The sequence below is a fragment of the Paramormyrops kingsleyae genome, chromosome 9 (assembly GCF_048594095.1).
Source record: "Paramormyrops kingsleyae isolate MSU_618 chromosome 9, PKINGS_0.4, whole genome shotgun sequence".
NCBI classification, from domain to species: Eukaryota; Metazoa; Chordata; class Actinopteri; order Osteoglossiformes; family Mormyridae; genus Paramormyrops; species Paramormyrops kingsleyae.
This window is the reverse complement of record NC_132805.1, coordinates 37,370,245-37,389,866: the sequence shown is the minus strand read 5'-3', so window position 1 is coordinate 37,389,866 and position 19,622 is coordinate 37,370,245. Positions and strand designations below refer to the sequence as shown.

At 43.8% G+C, this 19,622-nt stretch overlaps 2 protein-coding genes across 4 annotated transcripts; one reads left to right on the top strand and one right to left on the bottom strand.

Annotated features, from left to right (window-relative positions):
- Positions 1-1,432: 1,432 nt before the first annotated feature.
- LOC111851144 (cartilage-associated protein-like) lies at positions 1,433-8,752 on the bottom strand. The gene is made up of 7 exons (XM_023825766.2): positions 7,507-8,752; positions 6,828-6,977; positions 6,181-6,352; positions 5,397-5,525; positions 4,021-4,166; positions 3,390-3,473; positions 1,433-2,049 (listed from the first exon to the last, which is right to left on the bottom strand). The coding sequence occupies exons 1-7, from the start codon at positions 7,960-7,962 to the stop codon at positions 1,996-1,998; spliced, it is 1,191 nt and encodes a 396-aa protein (XP_023681534.2). The 5' UTR covers positions 7,963-8,752; the 3' UTR covers positions 1,433-1,995.
- Positions 8,753-8,877: 125 nt separating this feature from the next.
- On the top strand, positions 8,878-19,622 carry LOC111851143 (peptidyl-prolyl cis-trans isomerase FKBP9-like). 3 transcript variants are annotated; one of them, XR_002839955.2, is made up of 11 exons: positions 8,878-9,286; positions 10,070-10,215; positions 10,880-11,069; positions 11,291-11,436; positions 12,182-12,371; positions 12,990-13,135; positions 13,997-14,186; positions 14,271-14,416; positions 14,772-14,935; positions 16,763-17,022; positions 17,823-19,622. XR_002839955.2 is itself a non-coding variant. In XM_023825764.2 (10 exons), exons 1-10 carry the CDS (start codon positions 9,084-9,086, stop codon positions 16,940-16,942), a joined length of 1,701 nt encoding a protein of 566 aa, XP_023681532.2. In that variant the 5' UTR covers positions 8,879-9,083; the 3' UTR covers positions 16,943-19,622. The 3 variants fall into 3 exon arrangements, 1 of the variants encoding a protein (XP_023681532.2); XR_011993176.1 differs by having other exon boundaries at positions 8,879-9,286; positions 16,763-17,967; positions 18,062-19,622; XM_023825764.2 differs by having other exon boundaries at positions 8,879-9,286; positions 16,763-19,622.

The following is a 19,622-nucleotide window of genomic DNA, read 5'->3' as shown; positions in this document are numbered from 1 at the left end:
TGGAGATTTGAGTGCCCCGGTGAATGGCTCATCTATGCTAGGTATCGGGTACTGCACACCTCTGAGCAGAATGGACTGTCCGGTCACACAGCATGCAGAAGGTACAGGTAGCATAACATATTGGAGCATTCCATCGGCAAGCAAACCATGGGGGATTTCTTTACCTTAATCAGTTGAATGTGACGAAAACCACTAGTCCATCAACTCATCTTCTAACCACTCATCCTGATCAAGGACATAGGGTGAAAAAAACAGTCAGTCAATCTGATTATAAAGCTGCATCTCTCCTGGGCGTTCCTTCATTAAGTCAGTGGTAATTTTCCTAGATCCCCCCTCTGCCTGGGCTGCTGTTCCCACCAATGAGAAGCAAGGATGCCCTCCTCATAGTCACCCTCTCCTTCAAATTCCTTGTCAGAATTGTCCCGGTCCCATCCGGGTACACTTTGCTGCGTGACCTCATCTATGTATGTCTGGATGGACGGACACACACACAAAGGAACAGCCATTAGCTAAGTACATGTATAAAGTAAATCTACAGTGCCTGAAAGACTTAGCATCAGAGACAAAACCGATGAACTCAGCAGGACAATGTCAGTATCGGACACCATTTCTGAAGCCTGATGGACAGAATCTAAGACACCGAACAGAACCATGTGACAGTCTGTCAGGAAGCCAACTTTGCATGATGTATATCAAATTACTTCTTATATAAAAAGAAACAGCAGTGAATGTGATTTGGAACAGACAGTTGTGGTCCCTCCTGCATGTCCATAGTGGTGCCTACGGGCCACAGGCAGGTCTGAGAGAAGGACACTGTCCTATATGACGGATGAAAGGAGAAACCAGCTGACAGCACGCAAACCAGAGAGGCACCAGCTATCAACGACAGAGGGGGGGAGAACACAGCTGGAGTAAATCCTCGGTATGAACTTTTATTTCTCCTACCAACAAATACACAGCAATATTTCACAGTTATAAACTTTTCACAAACACAATGAATACTTAGTCAGCCTGCACTCTTCTAGGGTAAAACAGCAATGTCTGTTCCTGAAACTGACTGCAAAAACTAATTATGAAAAATAAATAGGTAAATAAATTTTGTTCAGCTTTTACTCATCCTAAAAATGTCTGATTTATCACAAATTCAAAGGAACAATGTACTTCTATTACTATGGACACGTTTAGCAAACTGCAGGCAGATGAAAGTCCATGTATGTATGTAGGTAGGATTCAACAGATTTTATCCAAAAACAAAAGCACCAAACATGGCAGTCTGGCCTGACCAGCACCAGCCCAAGGGTATGGGGGACTAGGTCTTACCTTCGGCATGGATCTTCAAGGCATCATAGATGGCGACAAAAACCGAAACCATGACAAATTCACAGTGTAGACAGGTTAGCAAAAACAGCACCGAAAATAATGACTAGTCGCATGAAACTGGAACCGATTTATGGATGAAAATTCCATGTGATGGTACAAAATTCACATTGAGTAATTACAATGTAACAATGTGGAATTCCAGATTCCACACATAAAACACAACAGGTCAAAAGCGGTCATTTCCTTTCATGCGATTGCCGCTTTGTGCTGGGTAACAGCCACATTGCTTGCTCTTCCTGGCATGAATGATACAGAATCATAGATAACACCGACTTCACTGTGCATTTTAATGTCATGAAGAGAGCTGGATAAGCGATATCTCCGAGGAAGTCTCAGCCTGAGTCTTTAGGTCAGAGGCTCTATTGATGAAGTACCATTCCTTTGAAAAGGGTCGACAATAACAATCAGTTGTCGATGACGACCAGTGAAGGAAGACTTGAAAAACAACAAAAGCACAGTGGTGTGAAGAAGCATATACAAATAAATCAAGATAAAAGGAAGGATGGCTTTTATGATAGGACAACACTGGAGGACGCAAATGTAAGCTACCCTCCAACTGCCAACAAGGCAAGCAGAAATCAGAGTGCTGGGTGTGTGTTTGTGGTAGACTTGTCTCTAGCTACTATCATCTGCCTCCAGAAGATCATCAAGAAACGTCAGCACCTCCATCTGGAATAGGGACAAAGCACAGAAACAGAGGACAAAGTATGTATGCAAGGCACAATCAGATGATTGCAAGTATGGCCCTCTTTATCCATATCTTACAACTGAATGTGTGAGGAATGTGTAAAATACATGGAAAGAACATGGAAAGAATGCAGACGGAATGTGAAAGGCACGGGTAAGGAATCTGTAAAAAGGACAATTACAGAATGGCAAAGAGAGGAGATACGGACTGCCGGATTCTAATCAAGTATTTCTCTCTGCTCTAAAGAGAAACACCGAGTAAATAACAGCTTCAATCCCCCCATTAAATGTTCTGGGTGAAGAGACCAATCACATTAAAACTGCAGATGTGATTCAGTGTCTCTAAGGTAGAACCTATACATGAGGGCGTCCTGTGTACAGACTCTACTGAAAGCTGATCTTTGTTAAGACATTTCAACCAAATGTCAGATACAGCTTTCAGCTTAATCAAAGAAGTTTCTAATGTGAAGAAACAATTGTCTTCTTTAAAATCTGAAAGAACTATTCTAGAGTTGGTTTTGTGGCATCTGAACTGTGAATCATAGAGACCTGCAGCCAAGATACCAGTGGGGTGTACTAGGATTCGAGCTTCTATGCGCAGAGTTAACTCAAAGTGGCTGGGATGATTAACTGTGATTGCCCGTATCAGCAAACAGTACTACGATGGTGGTTATCAACTCAGTAAATTGAGTTGATAGGGACCGGCACGGAATATGGGTATGGGGATAAAAACTGAAGGGACCGGCACGGAATATGGGTATGGGGATAAAAACTGAAGGGACCGGCACGGAATATGGGTATGGGGATAAAAACTGAAGGGACCGGCACCGAATATGGGTATGGGGATAAAAACTGAAGGGACCGGCACCGAATATGGGTATGGGGATAAAAACTGAAGGGACCGGCACGGAATATGGGTATGGGGATAAAAACTGAAGGGACCGGCACCGAATATGGGTATGGGGATAAAAACTGAAGGGACCGGAACCGAATATGGGTATGGGGATAAAAACTGAAGGGACCGGCACCGAATATGGGTATGGGGATAAAAACTGAAGGGACCGGCACGGAATATGGGTATGGGGATAAAAACTGAAGGGACCGGAACCGAATATACTGGAGATAAGAGAAGCAAACAGGCTAAAAACTAACTTTGCAAACTGAAATGAAAAAGGATCACACACTATCTGATACGAAGACAGTCAAATAGACCAACAGCCAAATTACTGTAAATATTAAAGCATTGCTGCCTTTTCATCTCGACCCTCATATACATGTGAAATGACATCTGTAGACGGACATGGCAGGTAAGGGCTTCCTACCTCATCATCTGCCTGCAGGTGCTGCTGTGAAAACTCCAGCATCTCTAGTTGCATGTTGGTCTGGTTAAAATATCGCACAGCCTCCTGGAAAAGCACAGACAGCAACGTCAGCCATAAACCGGGGGATCATGAAGGACCATCCTTCTTCTATCCTGCATCCTTGGGCTCCCAACTGGCCTGTATCAGGATGTTGTCACTGATGTTTTGCAACTTCTCAGGACCACAGGTAGTACTGTGGTAAAATAAGTGGGGTCAAATAAAAAGATGTGTACCTGATATCTGTTACCACAGCGATGGGTTATATCCACTGTGGATACAACACCATTGTGTAAGTACAGCGTTAAATGCTGCCCTCTGCTGGCAAAGAGCTAAACTATACTCAGCATGCAGCATTTGTGTGTGTTGATTACTGGGTTCATAAGGGAAGAAAAAGAAAAAGAATTGCTATGGTAACAGGAGAGTTTCAATCAATCAACTGATGCAAGTCCTTAATTGACGAGATGACAAGGCATCAGCATCCAATCCAGTAGAGAAAATGCACCACCAAAGAGGCAAGGGAAGTTTATTTATATAGTACTATTCCGACGCAAGGCAATTCAAAGAGCTTTACAAAGACAGAGAACAGACTCACAGCTCTGGGTAAGAAGTCCTCCTCGGAGAGACCCCACTTGTCCTTGTGGTACTGATAGTAGACAATATTGTTCTTCATGACCTCATCACTGGGGTCCAGCAGTATGTAGCTGGCTGCACAGGGTACAGCGTTCTTCAGATCATTCACTGCACACAGAAACATGGCTGGAAGGTCAGGGTTCAACAGGCTAAAAATTCATACTTCTTTATATGACTGCAAGCCGGACCTCGTGAAAAGATTGAGTGGTGATCCACCCACCCATTATAAACTGATGATTAAAATAAGCTGACTGACTTTGTCCACAGCTACTTTCTAACTGGGAGGACAACTTTACACACCTATAAACACTGCAGGAACCTGTAGCACTGTCAGCATACAGCCATAGATCAGACTGAGCTTAATACATTTACCTACAGCTGGGTCTGGGGTCATCAAGAGGGAAATGTGGGTTTTGCTGAAATGAGAATGATCTTTCGATATGCAGAGTGTGTAACTGTGTATAAACATATTTTTACTTTTATTAAGATTAGTTGTAGGGTACTTTGTAACTGCTTCATTTGCAAAAATAAAGATTAACCTCTGTGTTCGGAGAACCAAACTCAGATTAAAAGGATGATGTTTTGTATGAAAACTAGGTATGTTGCTGAATGATTAAGATAAAGGCATGTGGACAGGCGAGTCATCACCATGGTGACCATCTTTTGGTGCTTTTCCACTGCTACAAAGAACTGAGCCGCACCTGAGCCGTACCATGAACTGATGGTTTTCCATTGTAAATTATCTGAACCGTACCCGTGCTGACATGGCCCTGCTTACGAGCAGCGCTGAAAGTGGAACCAAACCTAGCTGATTGTGACACCACCATCTGATACTGGTTCTCTGTGTCGATATGCGTGGATTGTCTGAAGGAAAAGGGTATATTCTGTATTTTATTCATTCTTAGTAGTATTGCACATGTATTGAACATATATTGATGCTTTCCTGATAACTCAGAACTTGAAAATTTCCAACCCACTACTTAAAAAAGTACTAGAAAACAGCTGAACGGAATGAATTTGTAATGCTAATTTTTGCAAGAGAATGCTAATTCCACTAGCGTTTGATGCTAACATAAGATGGTGATTCCCTCAGACTTTTTAGCAGAAATTAGCACATAGTAAATGATAATGTGCACTGTGTGACCAGTAAATAAGCATCTTCTGCTGTGGAAAACCAAAGTGAGCGGGAACCGCGCTGTAGCACACTCAGGTACTATGGCTCAGGTACGGCTAGGTTCCTGTATACCAGTGGAAAAACGCCAGTTGATCCCAAGGTCTTATTTGGCATGTAGGCCTCCTGCTGCGCTGCTTGGCATCAGACTGGATTGTAACACTTACGCTTATAATAAGCAAACTGGAGGTAGTGGTACATGGTGGCAACAAACTTGTCTACGACGAAGCCGCCTACGATGGGTGTGAGCCGACTCTCGCACCTGATCTTTCTCTCCAAAACCTCTGTGTAGTGATCTAAAAAGGGAAGAGAGAAACAGCCAATGAGAACGCCTGCATGTCCATCCACATGTCCCACTCACCAACTGCCAGTGGGCAGCTAATAAGGTCCCAGACATATTAACCCCTGCAGAGTAACTCTGACACAAATATCATCTCATCTCCACACTGCATTTACAGATGAGGGCCATGGATACGCTGACAGATTCAAGGGCGCTTGACAGGGGCCCTTCAATATGTATGACAAAGGAAAATTGGGCAACGGGGCCCAAGGTGACATTTTGATAGGGGTCCTACACTTCTGGTCATGGTGGTAGTATGGGAACATCTATGGCTCCCAAGACATTCCCACCCAGCTGGTAGGAATAATTTCCAGTGTATCCCAGATTTCTCCTGTTCCAAACTCCCAGTTGACTTCTCTGACTGCAAAGAAGCAGTGGCTCCATTTTGAAGACCCTGCAGAGCTCAGAGCCCAGCAATCATGCAGAGAAACGTCATTTAGGTCGCTTGTACTCTGAAACCGTGTTCTTTCAATCATTACCCACAGCTCATAAGCAGAGGTTAGAGAAAGATATAGATTGCTACATTTCTGATATCTGCAATCTTCCACAGCACAGATTTAAAAATAAAAAATACTGTCTTAGAGAAGTAAAGGTCATGGAAGGCGAGATACCTGCTATGGATGGATAGAAGTCCTTGAAATCCTGGATTTCTCTGGAGCTCTCAGCGGCAGCTAGGCAGTCGTCATAAGCCGTGAAGAAGTCTCGCAGGGCAAGCTCCATGTCCACCACTGAGGTGCGGAAGATGCCGGCATTGAACGCTCTCACTGCTCTGATAAATAGTGCCTACAAATCCAACAAACACAAGCTCAGTTAGACAAAACGCTGTGATATTTGCTCAGAACCACCACCGAAAGGAGAGGATCCCTCAACACTGACCCGAAACCAGCATCCTTAAAGAAACCACTACCTCACACAGCAAAGTAGTGTAATAAGCAGGAATTGCAAGAGGTTTTAAAGACTTAAATGAGATGGCCTTTGATGTGTTATTCACACACTGCAATGACGAAGAGTCATTTTCTGACAATCAATACCTCGAAATAAGGATATTGCACGCATTGATAACCTTTTTTAAACAAGTTTTTGAATTCCTGACACAACCATACATTACACAATCACATCCACTGGACTATCCTACTATTTCACTAATTTAGCCTATTTCCCTTGAGATTTATGAGATAAAATGTAATAAAAAGATAAACAATCTCTCTATATGAGATCAGAGATCACTAAGATAGTAAGTTTGTAGATATCCGCTTACCTCATAAGATTTAGCTTCTAGGTCTTTAAGGTGGTCCTCTGCTCCTGGAAGGCTTTTGTAATAGTCCATGTTCCTCTTCATCATCTCATCATCTGGGTGCTTCAGCATGAAGGTATGTGCCGCAGCTACAGCCTTTGCCAGGTTGTTGGACTAAAGTCAAAACATGTACAACAGGTCACAACAAGTCTCCACTTGGGGGGGTTACTGCCGCCCAGTCGAATGGGTCGAAATTGCAATTAATTGGCAAGTCCAGCACTGCACGTGCCTTTGCATAAGCGGTCTTTTGGTTCCCTATCGGTTAACAAAAAATAGTACGTTACGTGTGCATCAAATACGTGCGTTAACGCGTCTAGTAAGCAGCATGCAACCCCCAAGCGTAAACATCAAACCTATGCCAGAACACATTGAACACCAGGTAGTTAATATCTGTCCGCAAGCCATAATCCTTATCAGCAATCAATTGCACTTATCTAGTCAGTTCAGAACATCCTACATCTTCCTCCATCAAAACGATGTTTAAAGGTAATTTAAGTTTTTATCATGTCAATTAAATTAGTTCTGCACTTTCGTCAACAGGTCAGACCGCTGTAACTATTAGATATACTGACACACATATTGTTCCTGAAGACCGTGTTAAAAGTTATTTTTTATGTACCGGAAACACCCAGGTCCGACTTACTTTGAAGAAGGCGAACTGAAGATACTTGTAGGGCTCCCGGTTCTCGAATTCCTCCAGTGTCTCTCGGCTGGGCATGGTCTGTCTGAAAGCAGGCAAGCCGTGCTTGCACCTCTTCAGACACTGGGCCCTTTTCATGATATTCCCGAATGCATGGAGCTCCGGAAACTCCTCAAACTTCTCTTCATTGTCTAATCGTACAGAGCTACAGTTCAGATTGCAGAAAGCCTCACTGTCTTTAAATAGTCGGTACAGTCTCAAGCTGACTTCCAAATATTCCACGCATTCTTGCCAGTTTTCTTTAGTGTATTGATCTAGTGCATATTTGTAAGCGGATTCAAGTGGCATAAGTTCGTTGCTTGGAAAACTTCGGAAACTATACGTCTCGTATTGCGCATCAGCACAAAAGGTGAACAAGCAGAGAAGCGTCCCGAAAGTTAAATGAGACATTCGTGCCATTTCAGATCCTTCATACAGACATTCCCCAGCCAGAACAACTACTCAAACTGCTAGCAGATTCTGCGCGACTACGGGGCGGGGAAAAGGGGCTTGTGACTGGGCAAACCCGGTACACTGCAGCGGAAATGGCCGGATTGCGTGGATTTAAATTATACCGTCCAATTTTATAATAGTAACCTTACTGTAAAAGCACCACGATGGGTCCAGTTAGTCTCTTTTGAACTGTTTATATGAGCATTTTGTTGCCTAAACCGGTCTAACGATTGATTGTACAGACTTGCCAAAAAGCAGCTGAACAAACTTCAAAACTGCAGCCACACAGCACTACACCTAAGGCTATGGAAAAAATATTGTATGCATCACCATTTATGCATAATCACGATGGGTTATAAATGACGGCAATCGGTACAAAAGCATACTCTGAAGAAGTTGGATAAACTGTATATTTCTTCATTTTGTTATACATTTCGTCCCCAGAAAACTGCGCACTTATTTAGAATAAGTTTGGAGTGGTACAATGAACGTCTTCCATCTCATATTACGCATGCATCAAAAACATAGTAGGCCTATCTGTTACTCATGAATATTGGTATAATATTGATATTTCTACGAGGCTTTTAATTATAACTTTTATAGCGCAACTAATGTCATTTTAGATTATGTTTGCTTTGATTAATTTTACAGACTCCTTGCGACTTCCAGAAGACTTCTGGTTGCATTTCAAAGTCGTCAACCAGCATGCCACCTATGCATAATAATAAACTTCTCAGACGAGAGCCGCAGGCGCGTTGATTGCCGACTGCACCGGAATGCGCTCCGAACTGCAGCCAGGCTCCTCGTACGCTAAGACCCTCGAAGTGCCACGTATGAAGCCAGTCCCACTCTCTTCTAGTCTTTGATCACATTTCAACTCTGTCTAGAAGCGGAAGGAGCGAGTTCGGCTTTCCGTCGGCATCCACATACATTGCATATCTGTGCGGGATTCCCTAACGCCAAAGCGGTTTTCGCGTTTCGTATCTGCGGAGAAGATTGTGGCCCAGGCAAGAATCAATCGGGGGTGTAACGCGTATCGGTATATCTCAGACCGACAGATTGTTCAGATTAACATTTACCCAGTTAAAATGAGAGAGATATGGCCCAGCGTACTTTATTTAGCACAGTTGATAAGCACTGTTGCTTGCAACGCACCAACGGTGCCGTTAGATGACATCGTGATAGAAAAGACTTTCGTCCCGGAGCACTGCGACAGAGCTGTGAAAGCCGGGGACTTTGTCAGGTACCATTACATCGGCATGTTTCCCGACGGGAAAAAGTTCGACTCCAGGTAAGCAGTCCATCGGGGTGGGCCACGCTGTTTCACGGCGGTACAGGGGCGGCAGCCAGCCACGCAGGCAGAAGGCAATCGCTTAAAGAGAAAACGGAGTAGTGTACTAAGCAGGAATTGCGAGATATTTTACAGACAAACGAGATGGGTTTTGATGTGTTATTCACACTGCAATGACGAAGAGTCTTGTTCGGAAAATCAGTATCTTGAAATAGGGGCATTGCACACATCGACAACTTTCCTTTTTAATTAAGTTATTGAAGTCCTTAGACTTAGAAACCACGATGACTGCATTTAATTATTTTGATATTCAGCTTTAGGGACATCTGAGTTAATTCAGTTTTTAGTTCTGATCGTAAAGTAGACCCGCAGAGTCCGGGTTATCAGCTATTACATAGACAAATTTGCCTACTTTTAGATCCGCTATTTTGGGTTTTGTTCATGAGCGTTCGTGCCCCTAACATCTGGACATTACCGTGAAACCTTGGATTTTTAATGTACGGACGAATTATCATATTAAAGACAGTAATGTGATGGCATATGGTCCAAAATAACAAATATAAAGTAAACCCCCCTTAGAAAGAAGCCCATGTGATTTGACCACCATTTGATTCACTAAAAAAAAGAAACACCAATTAAAACAAACAACTTTTTTCATCATGTCTTTATTGAACTCATTGGTCCATCATTCATTTGGCATGTTAGGTGAAGGGGCTGATGGGTGAGGTCAAAGGTCCATCTTAGTCATGTGATCAACTCTGACTCCTGCCTTTTGTCCCACAGCTATGACAAAGGCTCAACCTACAATGTGTTTGTGGGCAGAAGGCAGTTGATTGAGGGCATGGACAAGGCTCTTCTGGACATGTGTGTGAACGAGAGGCGTCTGGTCAAGATTCCACCACAGTTGGCCTATGGAAAGGATGGATATGGTAACCACATGCACCATGAAAAGTTTCAGGCAATTCCAGTTACAAAAGCTCTTTCCCCCACAACTGTCTAGCACTAGTTTCTGGGAGCTTAACCTAGCCGTACTTTTACTTCAGAGCTCTATTCATGTTATGCGTTATCTGCCTCACATGTATGTCATTTTGGACATAAACGGCTGCCAATTACGCATGTATGTATAAATGTATACTATATCAGGGTTGCTAACTTTGGTCAGCTGACTGGAGTGAGATTTTCAATTTGAGACAAGTCTGCACACAAATTTACATGCATGTAACAGTTTTATTACCTTGTAATTGGTCTGTAGGGTTTGCAAACTACTCCAACGCTTTTGATATACCCTGTAGCTAATTCTAGGTTTATAATGGAATAATTTACATTTGGCGTAAGATTTCTTGTGTGAGAGTCTGAAAGTGTGTGTGTGTGTGTGTGTGTGTCAGACCAGACGCGTGAGAGTTGGCATCCCTGGCTGTGTTCTACCTGTGCAGCTGTCTGGAGGACCCTTATTGGCCGGGAATTATGTAATTGTGATTGGTGCTGCTCCGGTGTGCGATAATAGATTTCCCTGGCAGGGAAATCTGATTGGCTGAGCCCTCAGAGATACGTTGGCCCATAAGTTATTGATAGTTGATTTTCCCCTTTCCACAGGTGACATCATCCCACCTGACTCTGTGTTGCATTTTGATGTGCTGCTGCTGGATATCTGGAATCCGCAGGACCAGGTCGAGGTGAAGACCAACTACAAGCCTGAGACGTGTACCCGGACTGTAGATGTGTCCGACTTTGTGCGGTACCACTACAATGGCACACTGCTGGACGGTACACTCTTTGACTCTAGGTAAGAGTGGCACCCTCATTGGCTTTGGCCAGGGGGATTTTTCCAGAATGCTGCCAATGTGAAGGGAGGTGTTCTGGCTGAGGGAGGCTGAACTACTTCAGCTTCTCATTATCAGATCAATATGTAGATTTTGTTTTGAGCACAGAATAAGACGTTTACAACAACAGTATGCTGAAGCATTCTATAGACTTCACCTCTCACTTCACCCATCTGTCCTCCAGCCACACGCGTCTGCGTACGTATGACACCTACGTGGGCATTGGTTGGCTCATTGCCGGCATGGACAAGGGACTGCTGGGTATGTGCGTGGGTGAGAAGCGCGTGATCACCATGCCGCCTTTCCTGGGCTATGGCGAGAATGGAGATGGTAAGTGGGGCCAGGATTTGTGCTTTTGTTGACTCGTGGGTATAGTTGTTTAACAAGTGATATACAGAGATTCCGGCTGTTACTGCTAATAGGTCATGGGAAATGGGCCTGTACAGGAATAAAGGATTTCTTTTTTGATTTGGACAACATACAATATAGTAGTAAATAGTGATGGCACCTAAATTAATTTTTAACCAAAACCAGAATTTATAAAAAATTTTGGCTGAAAACCGAAACCAAAATAAACTTTTGAATTACAATTTAGTGATTAATTGTCATTGTTGACACACCACAGCATACAGTGCACAACAGTGAAAAGTGTCCTCTACATTTAACCCTTATGTGCCAATGTGACATAGCGGGGGGCAGCTAATTCAGGGCCCAGGGAGCAGTGCTTGGGGGTGGGACCTTGCTCAGGGTAAACATTAATTTTTTAAAAATTCAAATCAACCCAGTTGAAATGGTTAAAGTATGTTTTTATATATCGAATGTCCGGGGGGGCTGTCCTGCACCGGATGTCCGGGGGGGGGGGGGGCTGTCCTGCATCGGATGTCCGGGGGGGGCTGTCCTGCATTGGATGTCCGGGGGGGGGCTGTCCTGCATCGGATGTCCGGGGGGGGGGGGGGCTGTCCTGCACCGGATGTCCTGTCCTTATGACTTGAGACACTAACTGCTTTTCAATATGCAGTATTTAGCAGATAGAAAGTGACATCCTTGGCAAGTCTGACCTCGCTCACCTCTGCAGGCAGTGACATCCCAGGCCAGGCCTCACTGGTCTTCGATGTTGTTCTCCTGGACCTTCATAACCCCAAGGATGGCATCATGGTGCAGCCCCAAGTGGTACCTGAGACGTGCCCTCGCAAGAGTCAAGAGGGCGACTATATGAGGTACCACTACAATGGCACCCTGTTGGACGGTACCTTCTTTGACTCCAGGTGAGTTCATTCTTACTGCTCCTCTGTTACTGGCAAATTGGAACTAGAACTAACTTTTTTTTTCCTGGCGCGCTTTGACCCCAAATCTTGCTCTCATCTGTATATGTCTGTGTGTTTTGTGGAGAGCAAGCAGGAATATGCATAAAACTACCCAGATTGCCCATGAATAAAGTATCACCATTGCTATTAAAGTTGCAAAAAGTGACTGAGAAAGGCTTTTAGAGGCCGGGAGGCGGGGTTACTATGATCAAGAAACTTGTGCGTATGGACCTTGTGTCTGTGTGTTTTGCTGCATGTGTCCATTGATGTAACCTGTCGTTAGTCTTGTTCATGCCTGCTTTACTTCTTTGATTGTTGTTCCTTTTCTAAAGAAGAACAAAACAACCTACTAGGAGTCTACAGAAACTAACAACAAAAAGTTAAAGGTTGTCTTTGGCTGAACACATGGAATGAAATGCCGATGCAGGGTGTGCGTCTAAGTGTGAATTCTCAAACGGCTATAAAATCAACTGCAGTCTGTGTAATCAGCCAAAAAATGTCATATTAATAGATTAGCAACATCATAAATATATTAAAAAGTTACAGTGGCTAAACTACATTTTGTAACTGTGCAAATAGCTACTCCCGGAACAGCACCTATAACACATACATTGGGAAAGGCTACGTGATCGCAGGCATGGATGAGGGCCTACTGGGTGTGTGCATTGGGGAGAGGAGGCGAATTACCATCCCACCACATCTGGCCTATGGCGAAGAGGGAACAGGTGAGCTATAAGGAGAGGGGGTAGGGGACGGAATTCTGGGGTGGGTGTTAAAAATGGGCCAGAAGAACATGGTCTACACCATAAGCCATGGGTTGAGAGTGACAATGGGTATTGAGCGCAACATCCCTCATGTAATTCACAAACCTAAACAAAGAAATACAGTACATTCACAAGTGTAAGTTTTCGCTTAATTTATGTGTTTCTTTAATTTAGAGACATTTACATATTTGAACTTGAATTTTGTCTATAGTGATGTATGTGAGGTAAACAGTTGTCCAAGAGTCAACTAGGCTGCGTGCAGTTAGGCTGAGCTTCCAATAAAAGCCAAGTTACAAGTGTATGCAGTAAGCTATACAAGAGCTATACAACACCTTTCAAACAGCGAGACAACTGTTCAGATCAACAGACAATAGCAGTGAGTTGTACCAGCTAAGGTTCTATTCGATCGTACTTTGCTGGTTGGGGATTTGAACCAGCAACTTTTCAATCGCAAGTGTGCTACTCTAACCATTAGGCCACCACTGGCCCATAGCTTAAATTGTACAAGTGAGTTTTTAGGTTTGCCTTTGCGAAGGCGTTTGCTGGTAGACTAGTCCATTACTTTGGGGCCCTGCTCTGCAACCAAATGAAGATCCAGGCGCATATGATACATAAGTATATAGTCACCTAGTTTCAACGCATGATTTAAGGTACACCTTACCCTCAACTTTACGATCGAACTTGTGCTCACTCACTCCAGAAGTACAACACTAGGAGCATTCAGGGAACATAGAGTGGTGGAGATGTGTTTGAGACATCTTTCATTGGTGCTTAGTGATTTGCCTTCCCAAAGTCTGAATGATTGCTCTGCTTGTCCCTCAGGCACCAGTATTCCTGGTTCAGCAGTGCTGGTGTTTGACATCCTTGTGGTGGACTTCCACAACCCCTCAGATACAGTGCAGATCAATACCAGTTTCAGGCCCAAGGTCTGTGATACACATAGCAAGAAGGGCGACTTTGTCAAGTACCACTACAATGCCAGCCTGATGGACGGCACCTTCATCGACTCCACGTAAGTATGGGCCACCCACAGTATGAGGGCCCAGCATTAGCTAGCCTTGCATTTGCTTTTGTTTCTAACTGCATTTTCCTACAGGTATCGCTATGGGAAGACTTACAACATAGTCCTGGGTGCAGGGCAAGTAGTGCTGGGGATGGAGATGGGCCTGCAGGACATGTGTGTGGGTGAGAAACGCACACTGATCATCCCACCTCATCTGGCCTATGGCGAGAGGGGAGTCGGTGAGTGTCCGCTAGAAATGGGCTGTGGTTTTGAATTAGGTGGGAACCTGATATGGTAAATGGACTGCATTTATATAGCGCTTTTTACCAAAGTGCTTTACAATGTACGCCTCATATTCACCCATTCACACCACACATTCACACACCGGTGGCGGAGGCTGCCATGCAAGGTGCCAACCAGCTCACCGGGAGCAATTTGGGGTTCAGTGTCTTGCTCAAGGACACTTCGATGGGGTCAGGAGGACCCGGGGCTCGAACCTGCAACCCTCCGGTTGCCGAACGGTAGCACTACCTCCTGCACCACCATCGCCCCTATGTCAGCATTTGACAGAGTGTCGTCTGCTTATGTGAGCAGATGGGGAGGTCCCAGGCAGCGCTGTGCTGGCGTTCGACATCGAGCTGATTGACATGGAAGAGGGGCTTCCCGATGGCTACATGTTTGTGTGGAAGGAGAACGTCTCCCCCAGTCTTTTTGCAGAGATGGATAAGAATAAGGATGCTATAGTGGAAGCCACAGAGGTAGGTGTCCTGATCCTCCTGGGCCAAACTTTGTGCATTAAATTATTGTTTCTCAACCCAGTCTTCAGGGACACACAGACACCCCACATTTCTGCTCCCTCCGAAGTCCCCGCACACCTGATCCAGGTGTTCAGTGTTCTTGATTGTGTGGTACAGGTGTGCGGGAGCTGGAAAGGAGCAAAAATGTGGACTGTCTGGGGAATACTGTATTAAACAGGAGTGCTTATACACCCTCTCATCTGAAGACAAAACTCCAGAGACTAACCCTAAAAAAGAAACCTTCATGTGCCTATTACTCTGCATCATAGAGACACAGGTACCATTTGGGTGCCGCAAACCCTGATCACCCTTTTCCTGTCCACCTCTCTGCTAGGGGGGAATAGGCAGTGACCGCCCAAATCCATATTATATTGATTATGTTTGCCGATTTCATATGTATTGCAATATTTAAACAGATTTTGCTGAAGAGCATTTCAGGTCTACATTAAAAGTGAAGATGGCAGATGTAACAGTACATGCATTTCTTGTTTGCCTTTTGGAATGCGGAATGAAAAGAATTAATATACTTCTAGACATAGATAAAACCCTAAATTCACATGTAAATATTCATCATGAAAACATTATGCCTAACCAGCTTTGAGTTGGTTACAGCTAGTGTTAGAGAGCTCAAAGGCACATCACTGAAATCAGTAGTTTGGGAACATTTTGGTTTCCCAATATATTATGCCAACACCAGAAAAAGAGAGTATTTGAACTAAGACTAAGAATGTCTGTCAGTTCTGTTTTACTGAATGTTATACTGGAAACACATTCATCATGCTAACTCATTTTTGACTAGATCATCATCCGAGTGTGCGCTTTTGCCAGGAAATTCAGACTGGGTTAAGAAAAAAGAACGAATGCTAAGTTCACAGTACAGACGCTCCCCTACTTACGAATGAGTTACGTTCCGAACGGCCGTTCGTAACTTGAAATGTCCGTAAGTTGTTATTCATCATCATTTTAAGGGTTATACGCAAGTACAAAGCACTAGGATGCTGGGAGTACGCACGCTACGCTGCTGTGCGTTGGGAGTAGCGGCCAGAAGTTTGTACTACTCAGAATTGCGGACAGAAAACGGTAACTTGATTAACGCAGTTTGGACTTACAGTCCTCTTTGTTTATATGTCTGAAAGTTCATAAGTAGAGGAGCATCTGTACCTGATTTTACCCCCAAATTTCCACTTGCCAAAAGTTTTTGGCAATCAGTACAAAAGCCCCAGATCTGAGGTAAATCGGTTTTGGTCTGGTGCTGGCACACCGGCATGCGTTCACTGTTACATCAAAGATGTGGCCGGACAGAGTCGCTGACGCGTCACAGACACCCATTAGATATCTTACAGGATAAATATCTGGACCTGTTTGCAACTCCAAATCCTGTAGTGCGACTGCCAATGAGTGTTGGCGACGTGATAAGAAACTGTTCGTAGTATAGAGATATTCAACAAAAGTTTACCTTTAAAAACTTGCGGCTAGTTGTGGATTTAAATTGAGATGGTGCAGGAAGTCTCTGCACCGCTAACACATTCATGACAGCACCATGCAAATCTCGCGCATGTCAGTCCCATAACAAACCAGGCTGTGTGCAATTGGGCAAATATATTAGCGGTACCAAATGTGAATAACATAATTTCAGTAATGCATGCTTAAATTGAAATTGTTATTTTTTTAAATGTATTTATTTTTATTTTTTTTAACTCGCACGGTGAGATTAGAGTCGTAATCTTGACGAATCGCAATTTGTAACATAATCCATGTGCCCTCCACCCACCCCCACTCTCTTTGCAGTTCTCGGACTACATCCTGCAGCAGGTGAATGAGGGTAAAGGTCGACTTGCCCCTGGCTTCGACCCGCACAGGATCATCGAGAACATGTTCACCAACCAGGACCGCGATGGCGATGGCAAAATTACGGAGAATGAGTTCAAACTGAAGGCCGATGAGCTACAAGAGCATGATGAACTTTAGGCAGCGACCAGGGTCCTGAAGCCACCGTTTTTATTAGCCACAGCCATGCTGAGAATGTTCCATCCTTCCCGGATGCACAGGTAACACAGGACGCTGAACGGACAGTACAAAGAATGTTTTCAGTTTCAGTCAATTTTTAAAAACTTTTTCTTTTGTCCCCCCCCCCCCCCCCAGTTTTACGTATGTAAATAGGATCTTTTTGTATTTTTCTGTTGAGGTTGATATTTTTGCGGATACCTTGCTGGACTATGAACTAAGCATAACATTCTGGAACATTCAAAGGCACATTACCATGGTTAAATTGTCAAAGCAGCCCCCCAGACTTTAGCCCGGGTAAGCCTGTGCATTAAAGCACCCCTAGGAATATTTCAAGATTAGTGTGATTTGGCTGACAATCTGACATGCGGAGCCAGTTTGAATAGTTTGTTTAAAAAATATTGACTAGACCAGGAGTGTCAATCTCCAGTCCTGGGGGGGCCGGAGCCCTGCACAGTTTTTGGTTTACCCTCATTTAACACGCCTGATTCAATTCCTTGTGCTAATTACCACACAGCTCTTGAGCTGAGTCATTTGTGGTGGAACAGGGAAAGAACTAAGATACACTGGGTTCCGGCCCCCCAGGACTGCAGTTTGACCCCCCTGGACTAGACAATTACCTAGGGGCTACTTAAGGTGATTCTTTTAAGTTGTGAGTTTGCAAGTGCGATTACAAGTGTGTGTGTGTTCATTTTGGTGGTGGGGGGGTTGCCTTCATGGCTTTAAGTTTAATTCTTTTATACATTGTTTGTCCTTTCCATCTGTGGAAGTTTAAAGGACAAAAGGAATTCAAAATAGACACTCTGTAACCGGAGATGATTTCTTTATTGAATTTCTCATGCAGGAGGTCCCCCAGACAGTCACCATGCTTCATACACGTGGGGAGTGGGTAGGTCCCCCAGACAAAGTCACCATGCTTCGTACACGTGCGGAGTGGGTAGGTCCCCCAGACAAAGTCACCATGCTTCGTACACGTGGGGAGTGGGTAGGTCCCCCAGACAGTCACCATGCTTCGTACACGTGGGGAGTGGGTAGGTCCCCCAGACAAAGTCACCATGCTTCGTACACGTGGGGAGTGGGTAGGTTGTTATGCAACCCGTCACTCATTTTTCTCCTAAGTCATGTCACTAAATCTGTTTTCAGTCCTCAATCTCTAAAAAGTTGTTTCCAGCGCTAATATGATGTTTATGTGATTCTTATAAAAACCGAATTACAGGAAATGTTTCTATATTTGCATAACAGGAAAAAATAGGAGCCATCTGCTGACTCCTGGATCACCATAAGCTCCAAGGGCAGACACTCTTGTTCTCTCCCCTCCACACACACTGCAGATTCCTGTGAGGGCAGCGCGACCCTTTTGGCTAAATAGTCAAGTCATGTTACTTATTTGTATAGCGCATTTAAAAATAGCAGGGGTTGGACCCAAAGTGCTTTCCAGTTGATGGCAAAATGGATTAACAAGTATTACATAGATAGTAATATGTAAGAACAACAACATGAAAACATGTATACGAAAAATAAGATTTAGATTTAAAAAATTAATGAAATGTAATACAACAAAGAGGAAAAAAACGTAAAAGGACAATTAAAAATTTGTATTATTAACGTGAATTAAAAGTAAATTAAGAGTGGACTTGATAAAATGACATCAATAGTACAGCAGGACTTTATGTTGGATGGGAGACTGTTCCAGTCTTGGGGGTGGGGGGGGGGGGGTTACAGAGAGAGCCTGGTCACCTTTGGTTTTGAGAGGTGAGTGGAGGACTCAGAGAAATTGTGATGACCTAAGTGGCTGGGGGACAGTATATGGAATTAGCAGGTCGGAAATGTATCATGGGGCTAAAGCATTGATCACTTTAAAAACAAACGGCAAAATTTTTAAATCAGTTCTGTATTTCACAGGTAACCAATGCAAGTGAGCTTGAATAGGAGTGATACTCGCTAAATGCTCTAGTATATTATCCCAATAGGTAAGAGATTACATGGTAGATCCAAAAAAAGTTACTGAGTAAAACGATATAAAAGCAGTTCCTTTAATAAATGCATAATTGAATATTGGTATGAATATTATTCCCCACCCCACAGGACCAGGGACATATGCTTTTTACTGGTTAATATGTTCTCTGATGCTGATGGGCAGTTTCCAGTTGTTCCCATCTCTTGGTACATCCACAATGTTCTTTCCCCCAGCAAGCTGCTCCTGCAGCTTTCCCCAGTTCCTGACTGGGCAGGGACATTCACAAATACACATATCGACAAGCCAAGGCCTGACCACAGTCCCATCATGCACTTCTTCTCCAGCAGGCCTTCTTTCCTGGTCTCCAGTTTTTCTACCACACAACACCTCCGACTATTGGTTTCAAAAACCAGTTGTGACTTAGCCAAATCAAGGTTGATTCAAGACTTTTACTGAGGCTAAGGGCAGTGAAAGAGTAGAGTCTCCACAACAATGCTGCTGTGTACTCAGTCACCTGGAGCGCATGATTTACGGGTGAAAGATATGCTGCGTGAGTCTGGTGTACTGAATATCAGTATATGGACTGAAAAACAGTGTTCTTATATAGAAGTAAATTATATGAGTTGACTTACCCATTTTTTACCAGTGTGTATGTGGTTTTAATAAATAAATGATTGTGGCTCTGAA